Source organism: Stenella coeruleoalba (genome assembly GCF_951394435.1).
Source record: "Stenella coeruleoalba genome assembly, chromosome: 3".
Lineage (NCBI taxonomy): Eukaryota > Metazoa > Chordata > Mammalia > Artiodactyla > Delphinidae > Stenella > Stenella coeruleoalba.
Window position 1 is genome coordinate 108562880 of NC_137148.1, and position 23088 is coordinate 108585967.

A 23088-nucleotide genomic window follows, 5' to 3' on the forward strand; every position below is an offset into this window, starting at 1 on the left:
ATCTATGGAGAAAACCTGAAAAAACTGACAAAGAAAACTCCTAAAACTAATAAGTCATTATAGCAAGGTTGCAGGATACAAGGTTAATATACAAAAGTTAACTGCTTTCCTATATACCAGCAAGAACATGTAAAATTTGAAATAAAAAACACAATGCCATCTGCATTAGTATCCCCCCAAAATGAAATAGTTGACCCTTGAACAACACAGGGGTTAGGGGTGCCAAAACTTCCTCCGTCAAAGATCTGAGTTCAGCCCTCCATACCGGCAGTTCCACATCTGCTAATGCAATCAACCTCGAATCCTGTAGTACTGCAGAATTTAGTGAAAAGTATCTACGTGTAAGTGGACCTGCGTAGTTCAAACCAGTGTTCTCCAAGGGTCAACTGTACTATGGTAAAAATCTAACAAAATCTACATAAAATCTGTATGATGAAAATTACAAAACTCTGGGAAAAAAATATCAAAGAACTAAATAAATGAAGAGATAGTCCATGTTCATGGACAGGAAGACTCAATGTTGTGAAGATGTCAGTACTTCCCACTTGATTTATAGACCTAACACAATCCCAGTCAGAATTCCAGAAAGTTATTTTGTGGATAAATAGTCAACACAACATTGAAAGAGAAGAACAAAATAAAGGGCTGATGTTACCAGACTTCTAGATTTACCACAAAGCTATAGTAATCAAGACAGTGTGGTAATGGTGAAAAAATACATAAATGGAACAGAATAGAGAGTCCAGGAATAGACCTCAATAAATATAGTCAACTGATCTTCGACAAAGGAGCAAAGGCAGCACATTGGAGCAAAGTTAATCTTTTTAACAAATGATGCTGAAACAACTGTATATCCACATGTAAAAAAATAATTTAGACACATACTTCACAAAAATTAACTCAAAATGGACCACAGACCTAAATGGAAAAATGCAAAAGTATAAAATTCTAGAAGATAACACAGGAGAAAACCTAGATGACTCTGGCTATAGCAACGACTTTTGCAACTACAATACTAAAGGCATGATACATAAAGTACTAATAGAGAAGCTGAAGTTCATTAAAATTAAAAACTTCTGCTCTACAAAACACATAGTTAAAAGAGTAAGACAAGCCACAGACTGGGAGAAAATATTTGAAAAGGTAATTCTGATACAATAAGTCCCCCTACATATGGACTGTCAAGCGTGAACTTTCAAAGATGCGAACGTTTGCATGTCCAATCACGTAAGTTAGTTCACCTGTCTGGCATACACTGTCGCGTGCGTGCATCCTCTACAAGTGGCTGTGCTTTTCTGTACTTTACTGTGCAGTACGTATAGAGTACAGTAGTACAGTATCTTTATTTCAAGCCCAGGATGTCCAGAAGCAAGTGTAAAAGCAGCAGTGATGTAGCTGGTACTGCTAAGAAGCACCAGCTGTTGTACTGTACTACTGTACTTTTCAAGGTACTGTACTGTAAGATTAAAAATGTTTTATTTTTTGTGTTTGATTTTTATGTATTATTTGTGTGAAAAGTATTATAAACCTATTACAGTACAGTACTATATAGCTGATTGTGTTAGCTGGGTACCTAGGCTAACTTTGTTGCACTTAAGAACAAATTGGACTTACGAATGCACTCTTGGACCAGAACTCATTCATATGTAGGGGGCTTACTATAAAGGACTGTTATCTAAAACATACAAATAACTCTTAAAACAACAATAAGAAAACAAACAACATAATTAAAAAATGGGCCAAAGACCTTAACAGACACTCCACCAAAGAAGATATACAGATGACAAGTAAGCACATGAAATAATGTTCCTTATCATATGTCATTAGGGAAGTGCAAATTAAAGCAACAAGATACCACTACGCCTTATGAGAATGGCCAAAATCCAGAACACTGACAACACCAAATGCTGGCTAGGATGTGGATCAACAAGAACTCTCATTCACTGCTGCTAACAATGCAAAATGGTACAGCCACTCTGGAAGACAGCTTGGCAATTTCTTACACAACTAAAAATATTCTTACCACATGACAGTAATTATGTTCCCTGGGTATTTACCAAAGGAGTTGAAAATTTATGTCCACAGAAACACTTGCACCTGTATGTTTCAGCAACTTTATTCATAACTGCAAAAACTTGGAAGCAACCAAGATATCCTTCAGCATGTGAATGGATAAATAAACTATGGTACATTCAGATGACAGACTATTATTCAGTGCTGAAAGAAATGAGCTGTTAAGCTATGAAAAGACATGGAGGAAACTTATATGTATATTTCTGAGTGAAAGAACCGAATCTGAAAACACTACATACGGGTATGATTTCAACTATATGACACTGTGGAAAATGCAAAACTATGAATACAATAAAAGGCAGTGGTTGCCAGGGGTTGGCGGAAGGGAGGAATTAACAGGTAGAACTCAGAGGAATTTTAGGGCTGGGAAACTACTCTGTACGATACTATTGGGTTGGTCAAAAAGTGCCTTCGGCTTTTAAGTAAAAATAAAAGACACATTTTTCATTCTTGCCAAAAACTTTATTGAACAACGTATTCACTGTTTTGTTCCACTACCTTCTGACATTTTTCAGGCAACTTCATAATTCCATCTTCCCAAAACTTTTTATCTTTTTGAGCAAAGAACTGTTCCAGGTGCCTTTTACAGTCTTACAGAAAATGGAAATTTTTTCCATTAAGAGAATTTTGTAAAGACCGAAATAAATGGAAATCAGAAGGTGTCATGTCTGGTGAATGCGGCAGATGAATGAGAACTTCCCCGCCAAGCTGTAACAGTTCTTGCCTGGTCATAAAAAAAAGCATGCGGTCTTGTGGTATCCTGATGGAAGATTATGCGCTTTCTGTTGACTAATTCTGGACACTTTTCATCAAGTGCTGCTTTCAATTGGTCTAACTGGGAGCAGTACTAGTTGGAATTAATCGTTTGGTTTTCCGGAAGGAGCTCGTAATAGAGGACTCCTTTCCAATCCCACCATATACACAACATCACCTTCTTTGGAAGACCGGCCTTTGGTGTGGTTGGTGGTGGTTCATTTCGCTTGCCTCACGATCTCTTCTGTTCCACGTTATTGTACAGTATCCGCTTTTCATCTCCCATCACAATTTGTTTTAAAAATGGAACGTTTTCATTACGTTTAAGTAGAGAATCACATGCAGAAATATGGTCAAGAAGGTTTTTTTTGCTTAACTTATGTGGAACCCAAACATCAAAGCGATTAACATAACTAAGCTGGTGCAAATGATTTTCAACACTTGATTTGGATATTTTGAATATCTTGGCTATCTCCTGCGAGGTATAATGTTGACTGTTCTCAATTAATGTCTCGATTTGATCACTATCAACTTCAACTGGTCTACCTGACCGTGGAGCATCATCCAGCAAGGAATCTCCAGCATCAAACTTCACAAAGCACTTTTGACATGTTCGATCAGTCACAGCACCTCCTCCAAACACTGCACAAATCTTTTTGTGTGTTTCAGTTGTGTTTTTACCTTTCTTGAAATAATAAAGCATAATATGACAAAAAATGTTGCTTTTTTCTTCCATCTTCAATATTAAAATGGCTGCACAAGAATTCACCAATTTTGGTAAGTTTTTAAAAAATGCACGCTGATATGACAGCTGTCACATACAATCTAACAAAATTGCTTCGAATGAAGTTTAAGACAACTAAGTGCTACTAGAGCCATCTTATGAGAAAAAAATGAATTAAACTTTTGGCCAACCCAATATAATGGTGGAAATATATTTGTCCAAACACAGAATGTACAATACCAAGAGTGAACCCTATCATAAACTATGTACTTTGGGTGATAATGATGTGGCAATGCAGGTTCATCAACCATAACAAATGTACCACTTCGGTGAGAGAAGTTCATAATGGTGTAGGCTATGCATGAGTAGGGGCAGAGAGTATATGAAAAATCTCCATACCTTCTGTTCCACGCTGTAAACCTAAAATTGCTGTAAAAAACACAGCCTATTTTGAAATAAACAATAAATCATTTCTTATGAAAAACCCATCAGGATTTATAAATCAACAAGCAGATCCTTATATCTATATGGAAAAACAAAGGACCTAAAATAATCAAAACCATTCTAAAAATGATCAAAGTTGTGAGACCTACAATACTGATTTGACAACTTACAACAAGCCACAATAATTAAGACAGCAGATTGGTACCAAGATAGAAAAATAGTTAAATGGAACAGAGTAAATATTAGTTCAGAATAAACAAACATATATATGGTCTACTGATTTTCAACAAAGGTACCGAGGCAATTCAATGCCTTTTCATCAAATGGCACTGGGTCAACTGGCTATCCTTAAGCAAAAACAAAAAGAAACAGAAACAGAAACAGAAACAAAAACAAAACCAAAAGTGAAGTTATAATAGACACAGGCCAAAATATAACAGCTGAAACTGAAAACTTTCTAGAAAAGAAGCATAAGAGAAAATAATTGTGAGATTAGGTTAAACAAAGATTTCTTAGATATGACACCAAAACCTCAAACCTCTAAAGAAAAAAACAATAAATTGAATTTCATCAAAATGCAAAATATTTGTGCTTCAAAAGATACTATGAAGAAAAGGAAAAGACAAGCCACAGAAAAAAGAAAATACACACAAATCATATATCTGATAAAGAACTTGTATCCAAAACATCTAAGTTCTTAAAACTTGATAAGACAAAAAAAAACACGATTAAAAATCATACATCTCATAAAAAACTTGTATTCAAAGCATATAAATTCCTACAACTTGATAAGACAGACAATGCAAATGAAAAATGGAGAAACACTTTTAACAGACATTTCAACAAAGGTATAGGAATGCTTAATAAGCACATGAAAATATCCTCAACAATACTAGTCACTACTGAAACACAAGTTTAAATCACTGAGATACTGTTAACCACATATTAGAATGGTAATAATCAAAAGACTGTCAATATCAAGTAATGGAGAGGATGTAGAAAAACTAGATCCATGATATGTTCCTGGTCAGTATGTAAAATAATAGTCATCTTTTAAGCAATTTGCCCCTTTCCTCAAAACTTAAATATATATTTATACGACACAGAAGTTCCACCCCCGGATATCTACAAAAGAAACAAAAATACACAGCCCATGTAAAGCCTTGTATGTGAATCTTTATAGCAGCATTATCCATAAAAGCCCCTAAAATAAAACAATAAAAACTTTCAAAATTTTCATCTCATGAATGGCTAGACAAAATGTGAAACTTTATAGAATAAAATACAATTTAACAATTTAAAAAAAGGAAAAGCTACAGCTGTTATGGGCTAAAACAGGGATGAACCTCAAAAACATTATGCTAAGTGAAAAAAGTCAAAACAAAATACCACTTTTAAATATTTGCAGGAGGTAGATATTGAGACAGAAAGTGTATCAGATTAACTGCAAAAGAGCATGAGGAACTTTTTCAAGTAATGGAAGTCTTCTAAAACTGTGGTGCACCAATGTATACATTAATTATAAAGTATTAAACTGTAAACTTATGATGGGTGAATTTTTTTTTTTTTTTGCAATACGCAGGCCTCTCACTGCTGTGGTCTCTCCCGTTGCGGAGCACAGCCTCCGCACGTGCAGGCTCAGCGGCCATGGCTCACAGGCCCAGCCGCTCTGCGTCATGTGGGATCCTCCCGGACCGGGGCACTGCATCGGCAGGCGGACTCTCAACCACTGCGCCACAAGGGAAGCCCACGATGGGTGAATTTTATGCTATGTAGATTACACACCAGTAAAGCTATTTTAAGAAAACTGTCTGGGACTTCCCTCGTGATGCAGCGGTTAAGAATCCGCCTGCCAATGCAGGGGATGCGGACGGGTTCGATCCCTGGTCCGGGAAGATCCCACATGCCGCGGAGGAACTAAGCCCGCGCACCACAACTACTGAGCCTGTGCTCTAGAGCCCATGAGCCACAACTACTGAGCCTGCATGCTGCAACTACTGAAGCCCACGCACCTAGAGCCCATGCTCTGCAACAAGAGAAGCCACCGCAATGAGAAGCCCGTGCACCACAACGAAGAGTAGCCCCCACTTGATGCAACTAGAGAAAGCCCACACTCAGCAACAAAGACCCAACACAACCAAAAATAAATATATAAATAAAACTCTTATTAAAAAAAAAAAAGAAAACTACGAATATACAAAAGAGAATATTTACAAACTTGGAGTAGGCAAAGATTAGTTAAAACACATAAGTACTTCAAATAAAAGGAAAAAAATCATCCTTTGGACGATATCACACTTAAAGAAGTTACCACTGAAAAATAAAAAGGCAAGACACAATCTGGGAAAAATATCTGCAATACACATAACTCACAAAGAGCTTTTATGTATGATATATAAATTACTAATATAACTCAAAAATAAAAAGACCACCTCAAAGGAATTGAGTCAACTTTCCACAAAAGATACATGAATGGTCAATAACTACATGCAAAAATGATAAATATGATTAGTTATCATGGAAATGAAAATTTATACCAAAATGAAATCTCATTACATACACACCAGAATAGCTAAAATTAAAAGACTGACCATCATTTCAAGTGTTGAAGAGGATGCTGAGCAAATGGAATTCTCAAAAACTGGTAGTGGGAATGTAAATGATAACACCACTCAACAAAACATTTTGGCAGTTTTTTTAAAAAGTTAAACATATCTACGATACAACTCAGCCACTGTATTCCTAGGTATTTACTTAAGGAAAAAAAAAAGCACTTTTTCATACAAAGATTTGTACATCAATGTTCACAGGTGCTTTATTTGTAACAGCCAACAAATAGAAACAAACTTCATGGCTTTCGATAGATGAATGGATAAATACCTTGTGGTATATCCACACAATGGAATATACTGAGCAAATTTACAAAATGAGCTACTGATATACACAGCAACATGAAGGAATCCCCAAAACATTATGCTAAGTGAAAAATCTTAGCTATAAAAAACTATACAACATATTATTCCAATTATATAAAATAGCAGGAATTATATAAAATAGTAAACTGATCTATATGCCAGAAAGCAGAGCAGTGGTTGCCTAATGATGAGGGTGCAGGAAAGCAGAGATTACAAACAGGCAACTAGATAAAGGACATGTACGAAAAATTTAGAGTTATGATTATACTTGGTGAAAAACTCAATGTTTCCACCTTTCCATCACCAACTCCCCTTTTGGACTGAGAACAAGTAAAAGATGTCTACTTTTACTATGTTTCTTCAACATTGTACTGTAGTTTCTTCCCAGTGCAACAAGGCAGGAAAACAGGTGTGGGAGAGGGGGCAGGCATTCACATTAGGAAAAGAAAGAAGTAAAACTGTCTATTCACAGATGACAAAATCACTTATTTAGAAAATCCTAAAAACCTATAAAACAGCTACTGGAACTCATATATGAATTTAGTTAGGATACAAAATATAAGATCAACATATGCAACACCTGAACACTGAATACTACAAAACGTTGCTGTGAGAAATTTAAGAAGACCTAAGTTAATAAGAGTGATGCACCTTGTTCATGGTTCAAGAGTTGACTGTTAAAATGTCAACATTCCCCAAACTGGTCTAAAGATTCAATGCATTCCCCAACAAAATCCCAGGCTTTTTTTTTTTTATTAACAAACTGATTCCAAAATTCATATGGAATTATAAAAAACCTATAGTAACCAAAAGAACTTGGCGAAGTTGGAGGACCCATACTACCTTATTCTGTCATTTATGATAAAGCTACAGTTGTCAGGATAATGTGGTACTGGCACCAGGTAGAAAAATAAATCAATTAAATTTAAACAAATACAAAATAAAAAGTTGAGATCACTGGTTTGCAGGGCAGAAATAGAGACACAGATGTAGAGAACAAACGTATGGACACCAATGGGGGAAACTGGTGTGGGGGTGGTGTTGGTGGTGGGATGAACTGGGAGATTAGGATTGACATATATACACTAATATGTATAAAATGGGTAACTAATAAGAACCTGCTGTATAGAAAAGTAAATAAAATTCAAAAAAAAAAGTTCACACCCAAAAAAAAAATTTTTAACAAATATGCAAAGGTAATTCAGAGAAAGGATAGTTTTGTCAACAAATACTGCTGGACTAATTGAATATGCATAGGTAAAAAACTGAAATTAGATCCATATATCACACCATGTAAAAAAACTAGCTCTAAGTAGATCACAGACCTAAACAGATTATAGTAAAATCTAAAACTATAAAACTTGCAGAAGAAATTATTGAAGATAATTCTTAGTGACCTTGGGTTAATAAAAGATTTCTTACATACAACAAAAGCACAGTTCATTAAAGAAAAAAAACTTGATAAACTGCACTTCATCAAAATTAAGTTCTTCAGCACTTTGAACAGCAATTAACAGATGAAAAACACAATCCACAGATTGGCAGAAAATATTTGCAAGTTACACATCTGTTAAAGGACTTGTAGGGCTTCCCTGGTGGCACAGTGGTTGAGAGTCCGCCTGCTGATGCAGGGGACGCGGGTTCGTGCCCCGGTCCGGGAAGATCCCACATGCCGCAGAGCGGCTGGGCCCGTGAACCATGGCCACTGAGCCTGCGCGTCCAGAGCCTGTGCTCCACAACAGGAGAGGCCACAACAGTGAGAGGCCCGCGTACCACAAAAAAAACAAACAAACAAAAAAAAAGGACTTGTATACGGCATATATAAAGAACTTCTGAAACTCAAAAATAAGAAATTAAACAACTCTGCCAACGCCCCCACCCCCCACACACATAAGCCACCCTTCCCCAAATGGGCAAGATTCAAAAGGACACTTCACAAAAGATGTATGATTGACAAATAAGCACAAGAAAAGATGCCCACCATCATTAGTCTTTAGGAAAATGCAAATTTAAATCACAATCAGGTATCACCACATACAAATTACGATATGTTAACTTAAAAATACTGACCTTACCAAGTGTTAGTAAGGATATGATGCGGAACAGCTGGAACTCTCATGTGCTGCTGGATGTTTAACTATAGACTATAATAACATCACTAGCTATTCCTAGGTATATACTCAAAATAAATCAAAGTATGTGTCTACATGAAGACTTCTAACCCAGCTATTCCATTGCTAAAAATTTACTCAAGAGAAATGGAAGCATATGTCCATATAAAGACTTGGACACAGATGTTCATAGCAACACTAGTTAAAAATAGGATAAAACCTAAATGTCCACCAGTAGTTGAATGCTAAACAAATAGTGATATATCCAAAAAAAAGGATACTGCAATAGAAGTTAAATATTGATATGCATAACATGGATAAACCTCAACATGATTTTACTGAGTGTAAGAAACCAGAGAAGAGTACATATTATATGCTTCACCTTATATAAAATTCTAAAAAATGTAAACTGATTTATAGTGACACCCCCCCCCCCAAAAAAATAACAGTGATTCAGTGATCTCTAGGGATGAAGGGACAGAGCAAGGAAGGATGAGCAAGGTTTACAAAGAGGCCTGAGGAAATTTTGATGGGGTTGGACATGTTCACTATCTTTATTGGTAGTTTTATGGGTGTATACATATGTCAAACTTATCAAATTATAACTTTAAATATGTGCAGTTTAGTTTATGTCAATTATACCTTAATAAAGTTGTTAAATAGGACAGACTTAAGAAACTGAAAATGCAAATCAAATGAGATAAAAATGCATGCAATACCTGTCAGCTTGCATCATGAATGTATTCCAGATTTCTACAATAATAAAGACTAATAACTCAACCTTAAAACAGGCACGCACGCGCACACACACACACAAACTTAAAGAGATACTTCACAAAAGAATATAGGGGAAGCAATGGCCAATAAGCACAAGGAAAAGTGCTCAATATCATTATTCAGCAGGAAAATGAAAATTAAACTAATTCACAGTGACTAGAATAGCTAAACTAAGACTGGGGACACCACATGTTGATGACTACGTAAAAACAGGAACAAAACTCTTATCCATTGCTGGTAGAAGTCTAAAATGGTACAACCACTGTGAAACACAGTTCAGCAGTTTCTCACTAATAGTTTCTCTATTAAACTTCAAGACACATTATAAAGCTATGATAATTACAACAATGTGGTATTCAAGCAGGATAAACAAAACATAATGGAATAGGAGCCCAGAAGTAGGCACACAAACATGTGGATATTTGATTTTTGAAAAAGGTGGCACTGAATGAGAGTGGGAGAAGAACATAAAGGAATCCACATGAAAAATCATGCAACACTATGCCATACTCAAAAACCAATTCTAAGTAGACTACAGGTCTAAATGTGAAAGAAAAACGAGAAAAATTCTAGAAAGTAAAAAAGGAAAATACCTTCATGATCTCAGCTACAGAAATATCTTTTAAGCAAAGAAGACAAAAAGGAAAAGACTGAATTGCTCTATTTAGAGTTAAGAACTTGTGCTCATCCAAAGACATTACTAAAAGAATAAATGATACAAGGCACAGAGTAGGGAAAAGATATGTGTAATATAAATAACCAAGCAAGAATTTTTATTCAGAATACACAAAGAATTTCCACATCTCAATAACAAAAACACAATGCATTAGAAAAATGAGGAACAGACTTGAAGAAGCACTTTACAAAAGAGGTTATTTAAATGAGAATGTACTCACTCATCAACAAGCAGTAATATGCAAAGCAAAACTAAGAGATACACACACACACACACACACACACACACAACACACTCAACAGAATAACTGAAATTAAGCAGTCAAAAAAATAAAAAATGACAATACTAAGTGTTGTTAAGGATGTGGAACAATAGGAATTCTCATGCACTGCTCCTGGGTGTGTAAATTGGTACACCCACTTTGGAATACAACTTGCAATGAACAATTAAAGCTGAAAACAGGCACATCCTATAAGCCAACAATTTTCTGATAGGTATACCTACAGAAATGTAACATGTGCATCTAATGTACAAGAATGTTCACAGCTGCTTTACTTTTAATAGCCCTCAACTATGGAAACAATGAAATACTCTATGAGAATGAACTAACTACATGCATAACACAGATGAATCTCATAAACATAACACTAGGCCAAAGAAGGCATATAAAAAGAATGGAAGAGTATATTCCTGTTAAGTTCAAAAGTAACCAAAACTAAACTACAGTACATATCCTCAGGCTAAAATTCTATAGCTATTCAAGATTGATTAAAATTTAGGAAAACGATGATCTTTGGGGGGAAAGCAAGAGAGTTGATTTGAGGAACGACAAGCAAGGATCCTTCCAGGGTGCTGACAAATTTCAATTTCTTGATCTGAGGGTAGTGATTAGGCAAATGTTCAATTTATACTAATTTATTAACATGTACATTTAGGTTATCTGCACTTTTCCCCATTTATTTCACAATAAAGGAGTTAAAACTACTGAATAAACTTCCAACTTGGGTCAGAAATAGGAAAAATAAGAATATGTATTTGTTTTTGTTCACATATATATAAAAATCTAGAAAGATATGTAAGACGTTAATAAAAGTGGTTAGCTTTCTACACAGGTGGGTTGAATGGCGTGGATAATAATAAAAGTGGGAAAAATACTTCTTAAAGTACAACTTGTTACACTGTTTTGACTTTCGAACAGTATAAATTCATTACTTTGTCAAAAAAATATTATTTTAAAAATTACGTCTTTAGAAAAAGGACAATGCTATTTACAGTGCTGGTGAAAGGTGATTAACCCTTCCCAACCTCAATGACTAGAAGAGTGCCTGACACATGCAGGTACTCAATAAATATCTTCTAAATGAATTATCTCTCAGTGCTTGAGATATTCTGACTGAAGTACCTGTTCCCTCCTTCTTTGCCAACCTAATCCTGCTTATTTGTAGAATCCATTTCCACAGTTGCCTCCCCAATAAAGTTTTCTTCTCATGTCACACAAGGGCCCTTTTTAAACAAAGCAGTCAAAAAAAATAAAAAAATAAACAAAGCAGTCATCCCATTCCACCAAGTTAAGTCAGTCTTTTTTTCTTAATGCCAGTGTCTTACATGGAGATGACCATCAATGCTTATTTGCTGCATAAATGAATGTTTCAATGAATACACGCATTAAATTTTATTTAAAATCACAGTATGGGACTTCCCTGGTGGCACAGTGGTTAAGAAGCTGCCTGCCCCCTGCCAGGGGACATGGGTTCGAGCCCTGGTCCGGGAAGATCCCACATAACGCGGAGCAAATAAGCCCATGCGCCACAACTACTGAGCCTGTGCTCTAGGGCCCGTGAGCCACAACTACTGAGCCTGCATGCCACAACTACTGAAGCCCGGGCGCCTAGAGCCCATGCTCCGCAACAAAAGAAGCCATCACAATGAGAAGCCCACGCACCACAACGACGAGTAGCCCCCGCTCACCACAACTAGAGAAATCCCGCACACAGCAACGAAGGTCCAATGCAGCCAAAAATTTAAAAATAAATTTATTTTAAAAATAAATAAATAAAAATCACAGTAATGGAGTCCTTGTTTTCTTGAGCTACACTGAAAATTTACGGTGACAAATAGAAAATGCACTCAATTCTAGAAAAAACTAAATCCGTTTCAAAAGAAAAACAATATTTCAGATTTGATTTATTCCTTTTCTTTGTTTATTGTGAACTGTAAGATATATTTTATTGGTTTAAATTACATATAAAACTTCATTACAAGATAAGGGGCTGCACTTTAGATGCTTCATTAAAATATATACAAACTAGAGTTTAGGTGATAAATGCTATAAAAATTCAAGGACCTGCCCCCTCGGTCAAATTTCTGGGAGTTTCGTAATTTGGGGCATGACAACATATCACCTACAAGGTGAAATACAAGTTGCTGCACCTCATACCATCTAGCACAAAAGAAGAGACACAATGTTTGGTTAGTTTTCTCAGATTCTGGAGGTAACACATAAAGTGTGCTACTTTGACCCATCTTCAGAGTTGCCCATAAGGCTGCCGCCAAGTTCAGGACACAGTAGAAGCCACTCTACTACTTGGGCCTTATGATCCAGCATATCCAATGATGGATTATTTAGTGTTCATGGCAAATAGTGATATTCTAGGGAGTGTCTGACAAGCACTAATATGAGAATGACAGTACAGGTCTCTAGAATTTCTGAAATATCCATGCTCTCTTCTACAAATAACATTCTACTTTCCAGAAACAATTTCTGGCTTGCTACTGGGCGTTGGTAGAGGCTGAATGCCTAACCATGGGACATCAGGTGACTACGCAGCCTGAACTTCCTATCATGAACTGCATTCCTAGCCATAAGGCTTGGGCATGAGCAGTAGCAATCTATTATCAAATAAATATGGTATATAAGAGATCAAGTTTACCCAGGTCCAGAATAAGTTGCATGAGCAGGTGGCTCAGACTCCTTCAACACCAATTCCTGTTGCATTGCCTCCTCCACCTCAATCTGTGCCTATGCCCACCCAGGGAGTCCCTTATGACCAGGTGACTGAAGAAGAAAAAAACTTGAGCCTATTTCACAGATAAGTCTGCACAACATGCTAGTACTACCCCAAAGTGGACAGCCCTACTCAAAGGTGACCCTGAAGGAAGGTAGTGAAGGAAAATCCTTCTAGGGAATAGAACTTCAAGCAGTACATTTGGTTGTCCATTTTATCTGGATTGAGAGAGGCCAGAATTATTAGATCAATATCTAGACATTCATGGGAGCAGTTACTAATGGTTTGGTTGAATAGTCAGAGACTCGGAAGGAAAAGGACTGGAAGACTGGTAACAAGGAAGTCTGGGAAGAGGTATATGGAAGGACCTCTTTCAAAATGGATACAGACTTTGAAGATACCTGTGTCCCCTGTGAATGCACAAAGGGCATCCACTGTACAGGTAAACAAAATAACATGCTCTATGGATGTCAATCAAACTCTTTCTCCCCAGTCAGTGCTTGTTCAATGGGCCCACAAATGAAGTGGCTATTGTGACAGAGATGGAAAATATGCAGCGGCTCAACTGCCAATGCTACTGCTGGGTACCTAATCTGCCAACAGCAGAAACCAATACTGAGTCTCTGATATGGAAGCATTCCTCAGGAGGACTATTTAGTCACCTAGTGGCAGATTATTTACACTGGACCTTTTCTATCATGCAGAAGGACTATATTTGTCCTCACTGGAACAGGCACATATTCTGGAAATGATCTGCCTTTCCTGCCCATAATGCTTCTGTCACCACCACTATCCACAGGCTCATAAAATGCCTATCTATTGCCTCGGCACTCTAGACAGCATCATTTTCAATCAAGGTACTCATTTTGCAGCAGCAGAAGTACAGCAATGGTTTGTCTCCCCCAACAGCCAGAATACATGGGTCTGATATTCAAGGCGTGGAAACAGGAGTGGCTCTTCTCAGTGTTATACTTAATAACTCATTCACAGAACTTTTACTTCCCCTCCCTAAAACTGTGAGCTCTGCTGGTTTTGATTCTTAGTCTTAGATTATGTCTAGCTATGGAAACACAGCAACGGTTCCACTGAATTAGAGACTTCCACCTGGCCGCTGAACCAAAAGGCAGGAAAAGGGGTTATTCTACTGGCCTGAGTGATTGATCCCAATCACCAAGGAGAAACTGAGTTGCTGCATACAATGGGGGCCAGGAGAACTACATCTGAAGCCCAGGGGGTTCATTTAGGCTCCCTGTAGTACTTTCAAGTCTGCTGTTAAAGGTTAATGGAAAACTAACGGCAACCAAAAGACGGGGGGTGGGGTGGGCAGGATAATTAAGGATCCTTCAGAAATGAAAGTTTTGTGCCCATCATCAGGTAAAGAACGCAGAACAGCTGAAATTCTGGCTGAGGCCGGAAGTACTGAATGGGTGGTGAAAAAATGGAAGCGAGAGATACCAACTACGGGCTTGTGAGCAGTTACAGAAACAAGGACTATATATTGTGATATGTCTGGAGTTGTGTAAACGTTAACCATTTTCTTCTTCCCTCTCTTCCCCATATTTATTTTATATATAAGTTGTTGGAGGTGAACTTTACAAAGTAGTTTGTAGTTAATAGAATATTCAGAGTACTGTGATGGAATATGTAATCAACAGCGAGTAATGACTGTTGGGACTGTGCATCTCCTTATTTTGGGGAGAGAGTAGGAACTTCTTTACTTATATGAACGATAGCTACATCTTGTTAGGTGGAAACAGAGTTGGATGGAAGCTCAAATGTGTTCAGAATGAAAACTGAGTAACCAAGAGAGTGGACTGTACCATTCATTTATTGCCTCTCAAGTTCAAATGTATTTGCTCTCAGTTTCAAATTTACTTTGTAATAAAGCATCTGGATTTAGTCAAGATTCTCCTTTGGCCAGCTGGAAATGTTAAAGCTCTGTCAGTAAAGGGTGCTAGTACCAGGACACCGCAGTAGGAAAGTATTCTTTGCTCTGCGGGGTATGTGTGTGTAAAGCAAAGGGACGTCCTATCTCCAGCCTCAGGGCCCATCTGCACCCTGGGCCGGGTGAGGGTGAGGGAGGATTTTATTGCTTACCGGTCCTGGTCAGAGGATCTCTTCCTGCCAGCCTTGACTCAATAACTGTGGACAGCTCTGGCCCAGGGCAACCAAGTGAACTTCTCCATTAGCTACTGGGCTACAAGTAACATATTCACCAACAAGTTCTGAACTTCAGTTTTGGGGAGAGGGCTCCCCTTTCAAGTTTGTTCCTTCCTTGGGTACTCTGTCCCTTAGTTCCTTTATCCTTCTTAGTACCTAACTTCTTAAAGTAGTTAATAATTCTTTAAACTGTCCCTGTTCAAATTACTGTGTGGTTTCTGTCTACTCACTGATAACGGAGTAACAAATACCTTAATATCTAGAGAAATAGGCTGTATTTTTATAACCTAGAAAACGACTATTATTCCTTGCCTTATAATAGGTACCGCTCATATCTGTTGATTACCATAATGATCATAGCCCAACGCTATTATAATGAACAGAAGCCAAAAATTATTCGATGCTTAATATATGCTAAGCATTATTCTACGTATTTTATTTGTATTGACTCATTTAATCCTAACAATAACCTAATACAAGTATCTCTCAAACACAAAATATAAATCTCCTACCTAGGAACTGCTCTCTAAATAACGATTAAATAGACTTCTACAATCATGTTTGCTGTGAAGTTCATGATGGTTACATTAAAGCATTCCATGACTTTATTGTTTTAAAATCTCCTACTATCAGGAGTTCCCTGGCAGTCCAGTTGTAAGGACTTGGTGCTTTCACTGCCGTGGGCCCAGGTTCAATCCCTGGTCAGGGAACTAAGATCCCACAAGCTGAGTGGTACAGCTCAAAAAAAGAAAAAACAAAACAAAAAAAACTCATACTATCAATTATTTAAAAGATAAACTTCATTGTCTTGATCACAAACTCATGGTGAATTATTGTGGCTGATTAATGGCTACATAAAGTCCTTGACTATTCCTAACAGCAGAAAAGGGTGATAAAATATTCAAAAGAACAATACTAATAATCTTAAAATATAACTGTAGTCAGTTATCAACCCAGCTTATTCTGTGTCAGTAGCTAACTCATTACAAATCACTAAAGTGACTTTCAGAAACATAGTAGAAAGGAACAATACCCCAAAGGCTTAAATAACCAAGAATTATTATGTATTTTATTTGTAAAAAAGGTCAACAATATGCTTTATACTACTAATCAAGAAGTACAGATTTCATTTAACTAAAAGTTGATTATATAAAGTTTCAAGAATAAAACCATGGCTTTAAAAATGGCATCAAAACTGAGATGTCTCGTACCATCTGTCAAGTAGAATGTACCTTGATACTTAAATTTAATAGTTTTGCAACTAAATTAATTCAGCTGCAATTAGAAGTCTTACCTTAAAAGCCTAAAAATCTCTTCTCAACATTATTGGGAAAGTTACCAAAAAATTACATTTTTATGTCACAAAATTATAATTTGAGGCCCCAAAATCTTAAGAATTACTAACAGACCAAATTCTCTAAGAATACTATATCTGATCATCTTTCCAACCACTCTTCTTTTACCTAATAATTCTGATGATGATAATTAACAATTACTTGTAACAGCCAGGCACTGTTCTAAGAACTCTCTCTCTCTATATATATAAACTCATTTATTACTCAAAGCTGGCCTATGAAATACATCTATTATTGTCCCTATTTTACAAATGAGGAAACTGAGGCACAAGGGGATTAAGTAATTTGTCCAAAAAGTATTATACAGTAGAGCAAAGATGTGAACTCAAGCAGTCTGGCTCTAGAATGTCAACTTTTACAGAGTTCCATTGAGAACTTTGAGTAGTAGCTTGCTATAACCTCATAAGGCACTTTAAATAGGTTCTATTATTATCCTCTTACATACAAGAAAACTATAATTTGTCCAAAGTCATAAAACTAATAAGTGACAAAATCAGGATACTACCCTAGCTCGCATTACTCTAAAAAACGATTTAACTATAAAGATATATTGCCTCCCTATAACTAACAGCAATGAATGCAAAACCATCAGATAAATGAGATCAAATCTCACATACAACTAAAGATCAAATAGCAGTATAATATGCCATGGTGTAAACTATAGATTATACCCCCAAGAAATATGAAATATCAGTTGATTCCTGCCAAGTACTTCAAATAGTACCAAAAAGCAAGGACATTTCTAAAATGTATCACCTACTAAGAGAAAATACACATCTACATAAAAATAGTTTAACGTAAGAAATAAAATAACTAGTTGTAATCTAACTTTGCCTACCACATGCACTAAACAGCAAATGTAAACATACCTGCAAGGAGGCAAAACCATGGAGTCTTTCATAAGCACAGATCCAGAAAGCAGGATATACCAACATCTGGCAATAGTTTCTGAACTGTTTAAATGAATAAGTAAATAGATGAGTAAATAAATACACACATTCACATGTATATGGATTCAGTACAAAATACAAAACATGAAAAATATTCTAATAATATCATAAATCATTAAAAATTAACTCTCCTTGGAAATTTTGCCTGTTGCCTAAGGTTTCATACAGACCATGTTCATATCTTACATAATCACTAGCTTAAGATATAGGCTTCAGAAATGTATGTTTATTAGCTCTATCTTATTAATTTATATCAGTAACTTCCCATTCCTCATTTTTGTGTACTGGATCACCACATTTGATGAAGATTAACTTAAATATTGTACTACATGTGCATATTAAAAAATTCTATTTCTAGGGCTTCCCTGGTGGTGCAGTGGTTAAGAGTCCGCCTGCCGATGCAGGGGACACGGGTTCGTGCCCCGGTCTGGGAAGATCCCATATGCCGCAGAGCGGCTGGGCCCATGAGCCATGGCCGCTGAGCCTGCGCGTCTGGAGCCTGTTCTCCACAATGGGAGAGGTCACAACAGTGTGGGGCACGCGCACTGCAAAAAAAAAAACCTTAAAAAAAAATTCTATTTCTGATAACTTTTATGTATATTACAAGTTTATTGTATATTAAAGACAATACTGTTTGGAATTCACAAGTTTATCAATGTTCCATCTTCATGTTCAACTATAATTTGGATCTACCTCTTTCTCTTAAATTTTATTCTGACAGAAATACATTAAATGCCTACCCAATCTTTCACTTTATGTGTGTCTGAGGGATAAAAGAATATCAGATGACTTAAGTCCATCATCATTTTTATTTTTAGTTCAGTTAAATCTCCAATGGAAACCAAGAATCTTGTTAGATGTTACTTTATAATCTAATCTTTTCCTCTTTCTCTAAAGTATTTTTAATTTACCATACCTAAAACTTCAATTAATTCCAATATGTAGACAATTCTAATTTTATAAAACAAACATTTCCTCTGAGCTGGAGAACTGTATATCTATCTGACTAGCGACTTGACATGTTAGCTTGTATATCTAACACACAAGTCAACTTCAACATGTTCAAAATCTACCTATCATTTCTTTCAAGCTTCATTTTTTTCATTCTCAATGAATAGTACCATCCTCCACCCAGAAAACTAAGCCTCCAAACCACTCTACATAGCACCCAGGATGAGCTTTCTGGGTGAATCCTATTGCCTACCATAAGAAAAAAGTATCATCAAGTTTCCAGAAGATACTTTAAAGTTCTTTATATCCATCCCTTCCATCTTCACAGAAGGAAGATACAAATGGCTGAAAATCTCCTACTTAAGGTTCTTTGTTTGGAAATTTTACTTTCTAATTCTTTTGAAACATGACTTTTGTACAAGAAGGAATAAAAATCAGTAAAAGAAAATTCTGCCCAAAATCAAGACAGAAGAAAGTTATGATTGGATGCTACCATAAGCCTCTAATTTTTATCTCACTTTGCTGAAACAGTCACAAAGTTGTCAGCAAATTCTACTATAAACGGAGGAAAAATCCTGAAATTCACTCCTACTACCAAGAGAGCCATGCCAGCTCACGAATCAGAAACTGTTCAAACCTTGCAGAGAATTCCACTCTCAGAGCAGTTTGGCAATGCATCTGATGAGTAAACACATGGAAAGTGAAAGTCTTTTAACATGCGGCCATGCTATCTCCTTTCTCTTTGCAAGCAAATGAATCTAAGAATAATTTAGCCTAGAGAAGAGTGGTATATTTAATCTTGTCAGATCTTACTCCTTTCAAAGGCTTCACACTGCTCCTAAAATAAAGAACAAAAACTATTAAGGTGGTCTCCACCTGGCTCTCCACACCCCTCTCTTCCTGTTTCTTCCTCTCTGCTCGAAGCACTGAACATAGTGGTTTATTTTCACTCTTTCTATCATGCTGCTTCCCAGTTAAGGTCAACTATACACATTCTTTTCTCTGCTTCCACTAATCTCTGAATTTAAAATCTTTACTTAACTTCCACATTCATTTTTTAGAAATTCCTTTGTTTTATGATCAGCCAAATACAGATTTGGGTAACTCTTTATACTAATTTTTAAACAGCTTAACTGAGGTATAATCAATATACCACAAATTCACTCATTTTAAGTGCACAATTCAATGACTTTTATGATATTGAAAAGAACTGTGCAAACATCACCACAAAGAGATCTCTTATGCCTCGTTTGCAGTCAATCCGTGCCCCAGGTAACCAATAACCTGCTCTATCTCTATAGATTTGTCTTTCCTGGACAGTTCGTATAAATGGAATCATGTAATATGTGATGTTTCTATCTTGCTTCTTCCATTTAGCATAATATGCTTGAGGTTTGTCCATGTTGTAGTGTGTAGCAGCATTTTATTCCCTTTCACACTGCCAAATAGTATTCCACTATACAGATGCAGAGCATTTTATCTATCTATTCACTGAACAATTTAATTATGTCGAGTTTTAGGCTAGTATGAATAGTGCTACTAAGAACATCTATGTACAGTCTCTGCATGTGTTTTCATTTCTCTTGGGTAAATATGTAAAAGTGGAATTACTAGGTCATATGGTAAAATTTTAAGAAACTGCCAAACTGTTTCCTAAAGTGGCTATACTTACATCTGCACCACAAATATATGACGATTCCAGGTGTCACCATATCCTCACCAACACTTGTTATGTTTAGACTGCAGATACATTTTTTTTTAACATCTTTATTGGAGTATAATTGCTTTACAATGGTGTGTTAGTTTCCACTTTATAACAAAGTGAATTAGCTATACATATTTCCCCATATCTCCTCCGTCTTGCATCTCCCACCCTCCCTATTCCACCACTCTAGGTAGACACAAAGCACCGGGCTGATCTCCCTATGCTATGCGGCTGCTTCCCACTAGCTACCTATTTTACATTTGGTAGTGTATACATGTCCATGTCACTCTCTCACTTCGTCCCAGCTTACCCTTCCCCCTCCCCATGTCCTTAAGTCCATTCTCTACATCTGCGTCTTTATTCCTGTCCTGCCCCTAGGTTCTTCAGGACCTTTTTTTTTCTTTTTAGATTCCATATATATGTGTTAGCATACACTATTTGTTTTTCTCTTTCTGACTTACTTCACTCTGTAGGACAGACTATAGGTCCGTCCACCTCACTACAAATAACTCAATTTTGTTTCTTTTTATGGCTGAGCAATATTCCATTGTATCTATGTGCCACATCTTCTTTACCCTTGACTGCAGCTACTTTTTAAAATATATTTTTAATTGAAGTAACACTGGTTTACAACATATGTTTCATATGTACAGGGCTTCCCTGGTGGCGCAGTGGTTGAGAGTCCACCTGCCGATGCAGGGGACACGGGTTCGTGCCCCGGTCTGCGAAGATCCCACATGCCGCGGAGTGGCTGGGCCTGTGAGCCATGGCCGCTGAGCCTGGCCGCACAGCCATGGCCGTCTGGAGGCTGTGCTCCGCAATGGGAGAGGTCACAACAGTGAGAGGCCCGCGTACCACAAAAAAAACAAAAACACATATGTACATTGTATTTCTACTTCTGTATACCCTACAGCATGCTCACTATCAAAAATTTAGTTTCCATCCATTACCATACAGGTGATCCCCTTTACCCATTTCGCACGCCTGCAACTGTAGCTATTCTAATGGGTGTAAAGTGAATATCTCATTAATTTTTGTGTGTGGTGTAAGATAAGAATCTAAATTAAGTTTTTGCATATAAACACTCAATCACCCCAGCACCATTTGTTGAAAAAACTATGCTTTCCCAATTGAAATGCTTTAGTACCTTCATCAAAAATAAACTGTTCACTGGTGGTTCCTTTTTAATACTCAGTTGTGTTATACCTACATTGTGTGCACATCTTAGCTACACAGCTACAAGGCCATTAAAAATAAAGCACACAGAAACTGTTTATAAATATAAGGGTTTATTTCTGGGTTCTCAATTCTGTTCCACTTATCTATAAATCTGTACTTTTCCCTGATAGCACTTAAATATGTGCAGCTATTTTAATTAACTTTCTCTCCCCCACTATACAATAAACTCATAAGGACAAATCCCGTTTCTTCCCACCACTCTACACCAGGCTAAGCATAATGTATAGCAGACAAACATTTAATAGTAAGTGAATGAATCAACAAATGAACAAATAAAGCTATTAAAATCCATATGAATCCAGTACTTAGAAATAATGACAAACGCAGTGTGCAATGAAACACTGAAGTTAATACCATTTCTCTATACCAGCTGCATACATATAATGAAAGAGATCACTGTTGCCAAAATTTTTGGAAGAAAAACAGAGAAGAATATCTTCATAATCTTGAGGAAGGGAAAGATCTTGTTTTTTTAAACAGGACATGAGAAGCACTAATCACAAGCGGAAAAACTGAGAAAGTAAGAAATTTCTTCTCTTCAAAAGATGCCATTAATAGAGTAAAAAAAGCAAGCCACACAGTGGGAGAAGATATTCACAACTTATGTACCCAACAAAGGACTCAGATATAGAATTCATAAAAATTTTCTACAAATCAATAGAAATAAGATAGCCCAACTAAAACATGGTCAAAAACTTGAATCAGGAGATCATAAAAGAGCTATCCAAATAGCCCATAAAAACATGAAAATCATTCATCATCATTAGTAAGCAGGAAAACAAAAAACAAAATCACGAGGTAAAATGAAATACATATTTTAGATTCTAATGTTACAAGCTCCTGGGACTTCCCTAGTGGCACAGTGGTTGAAAGTCCACCTGCCAATGAAGGCAACACGGTTTCGATCCCTTGTCCAGCAAGATCCCACATGCCGCGGAGCAACTAAGCCCGTGCACCACAGCTACTGGGCCTGAGCTCTAGAGACCATGAGCCACAACTACTGAAGCATGCGTGTCTAGAGCCCGTGCTCCGCAACAAGAGAGGCCACCGCAACGAGAAACCCACACACTGCAACAAAGAGCAGCCCCTGCTTGCTGCAACTAGAGAGGGCCTGCACTCAGCAACAAAGACCCAACACAGCCAAAACTAAATAAATAAAATAAATAAATTTATTAAAAAAAAAAGAATCTCTTAAATTTGAGCATGTGCATTTCCAATGCTTTTATTCCCAAGAATATTCCCAAGAAGAA

At 36.7% G+C, this 23088-nt stretch overlaps 1 protein-coding gene across 9 annotated transcripts in view; it reads right to left on the minus strand.

Moving 5' to 3' along the window:
• RAPGEF6 (Rap guanine nucleotide exchange factor 6) overlaps positions 1–23088 on the minus strand; it is a 223374-nt gene that overhangs the window by 172401 nt on the left and 27885 nt on the right. For 7 of the 9 annotated variants that reach the window (XM_079917413.1, XM_079917412.1, XM_079917408.1 and 4 more), the window contains one exon: positions 17863–17946. The exons of the other annotated variants lie outside the window; for them this stretch is intronic. In XM_079917413.1, the coding sequence (XP_079773539.1) occupies positions 17863–17946 (84 nt within the window). The remainder of the gene's footprint in view (positions 1–17862; positions 17947–23088) is intronic. 9 annotated transcript variants of the gene reach the window in all.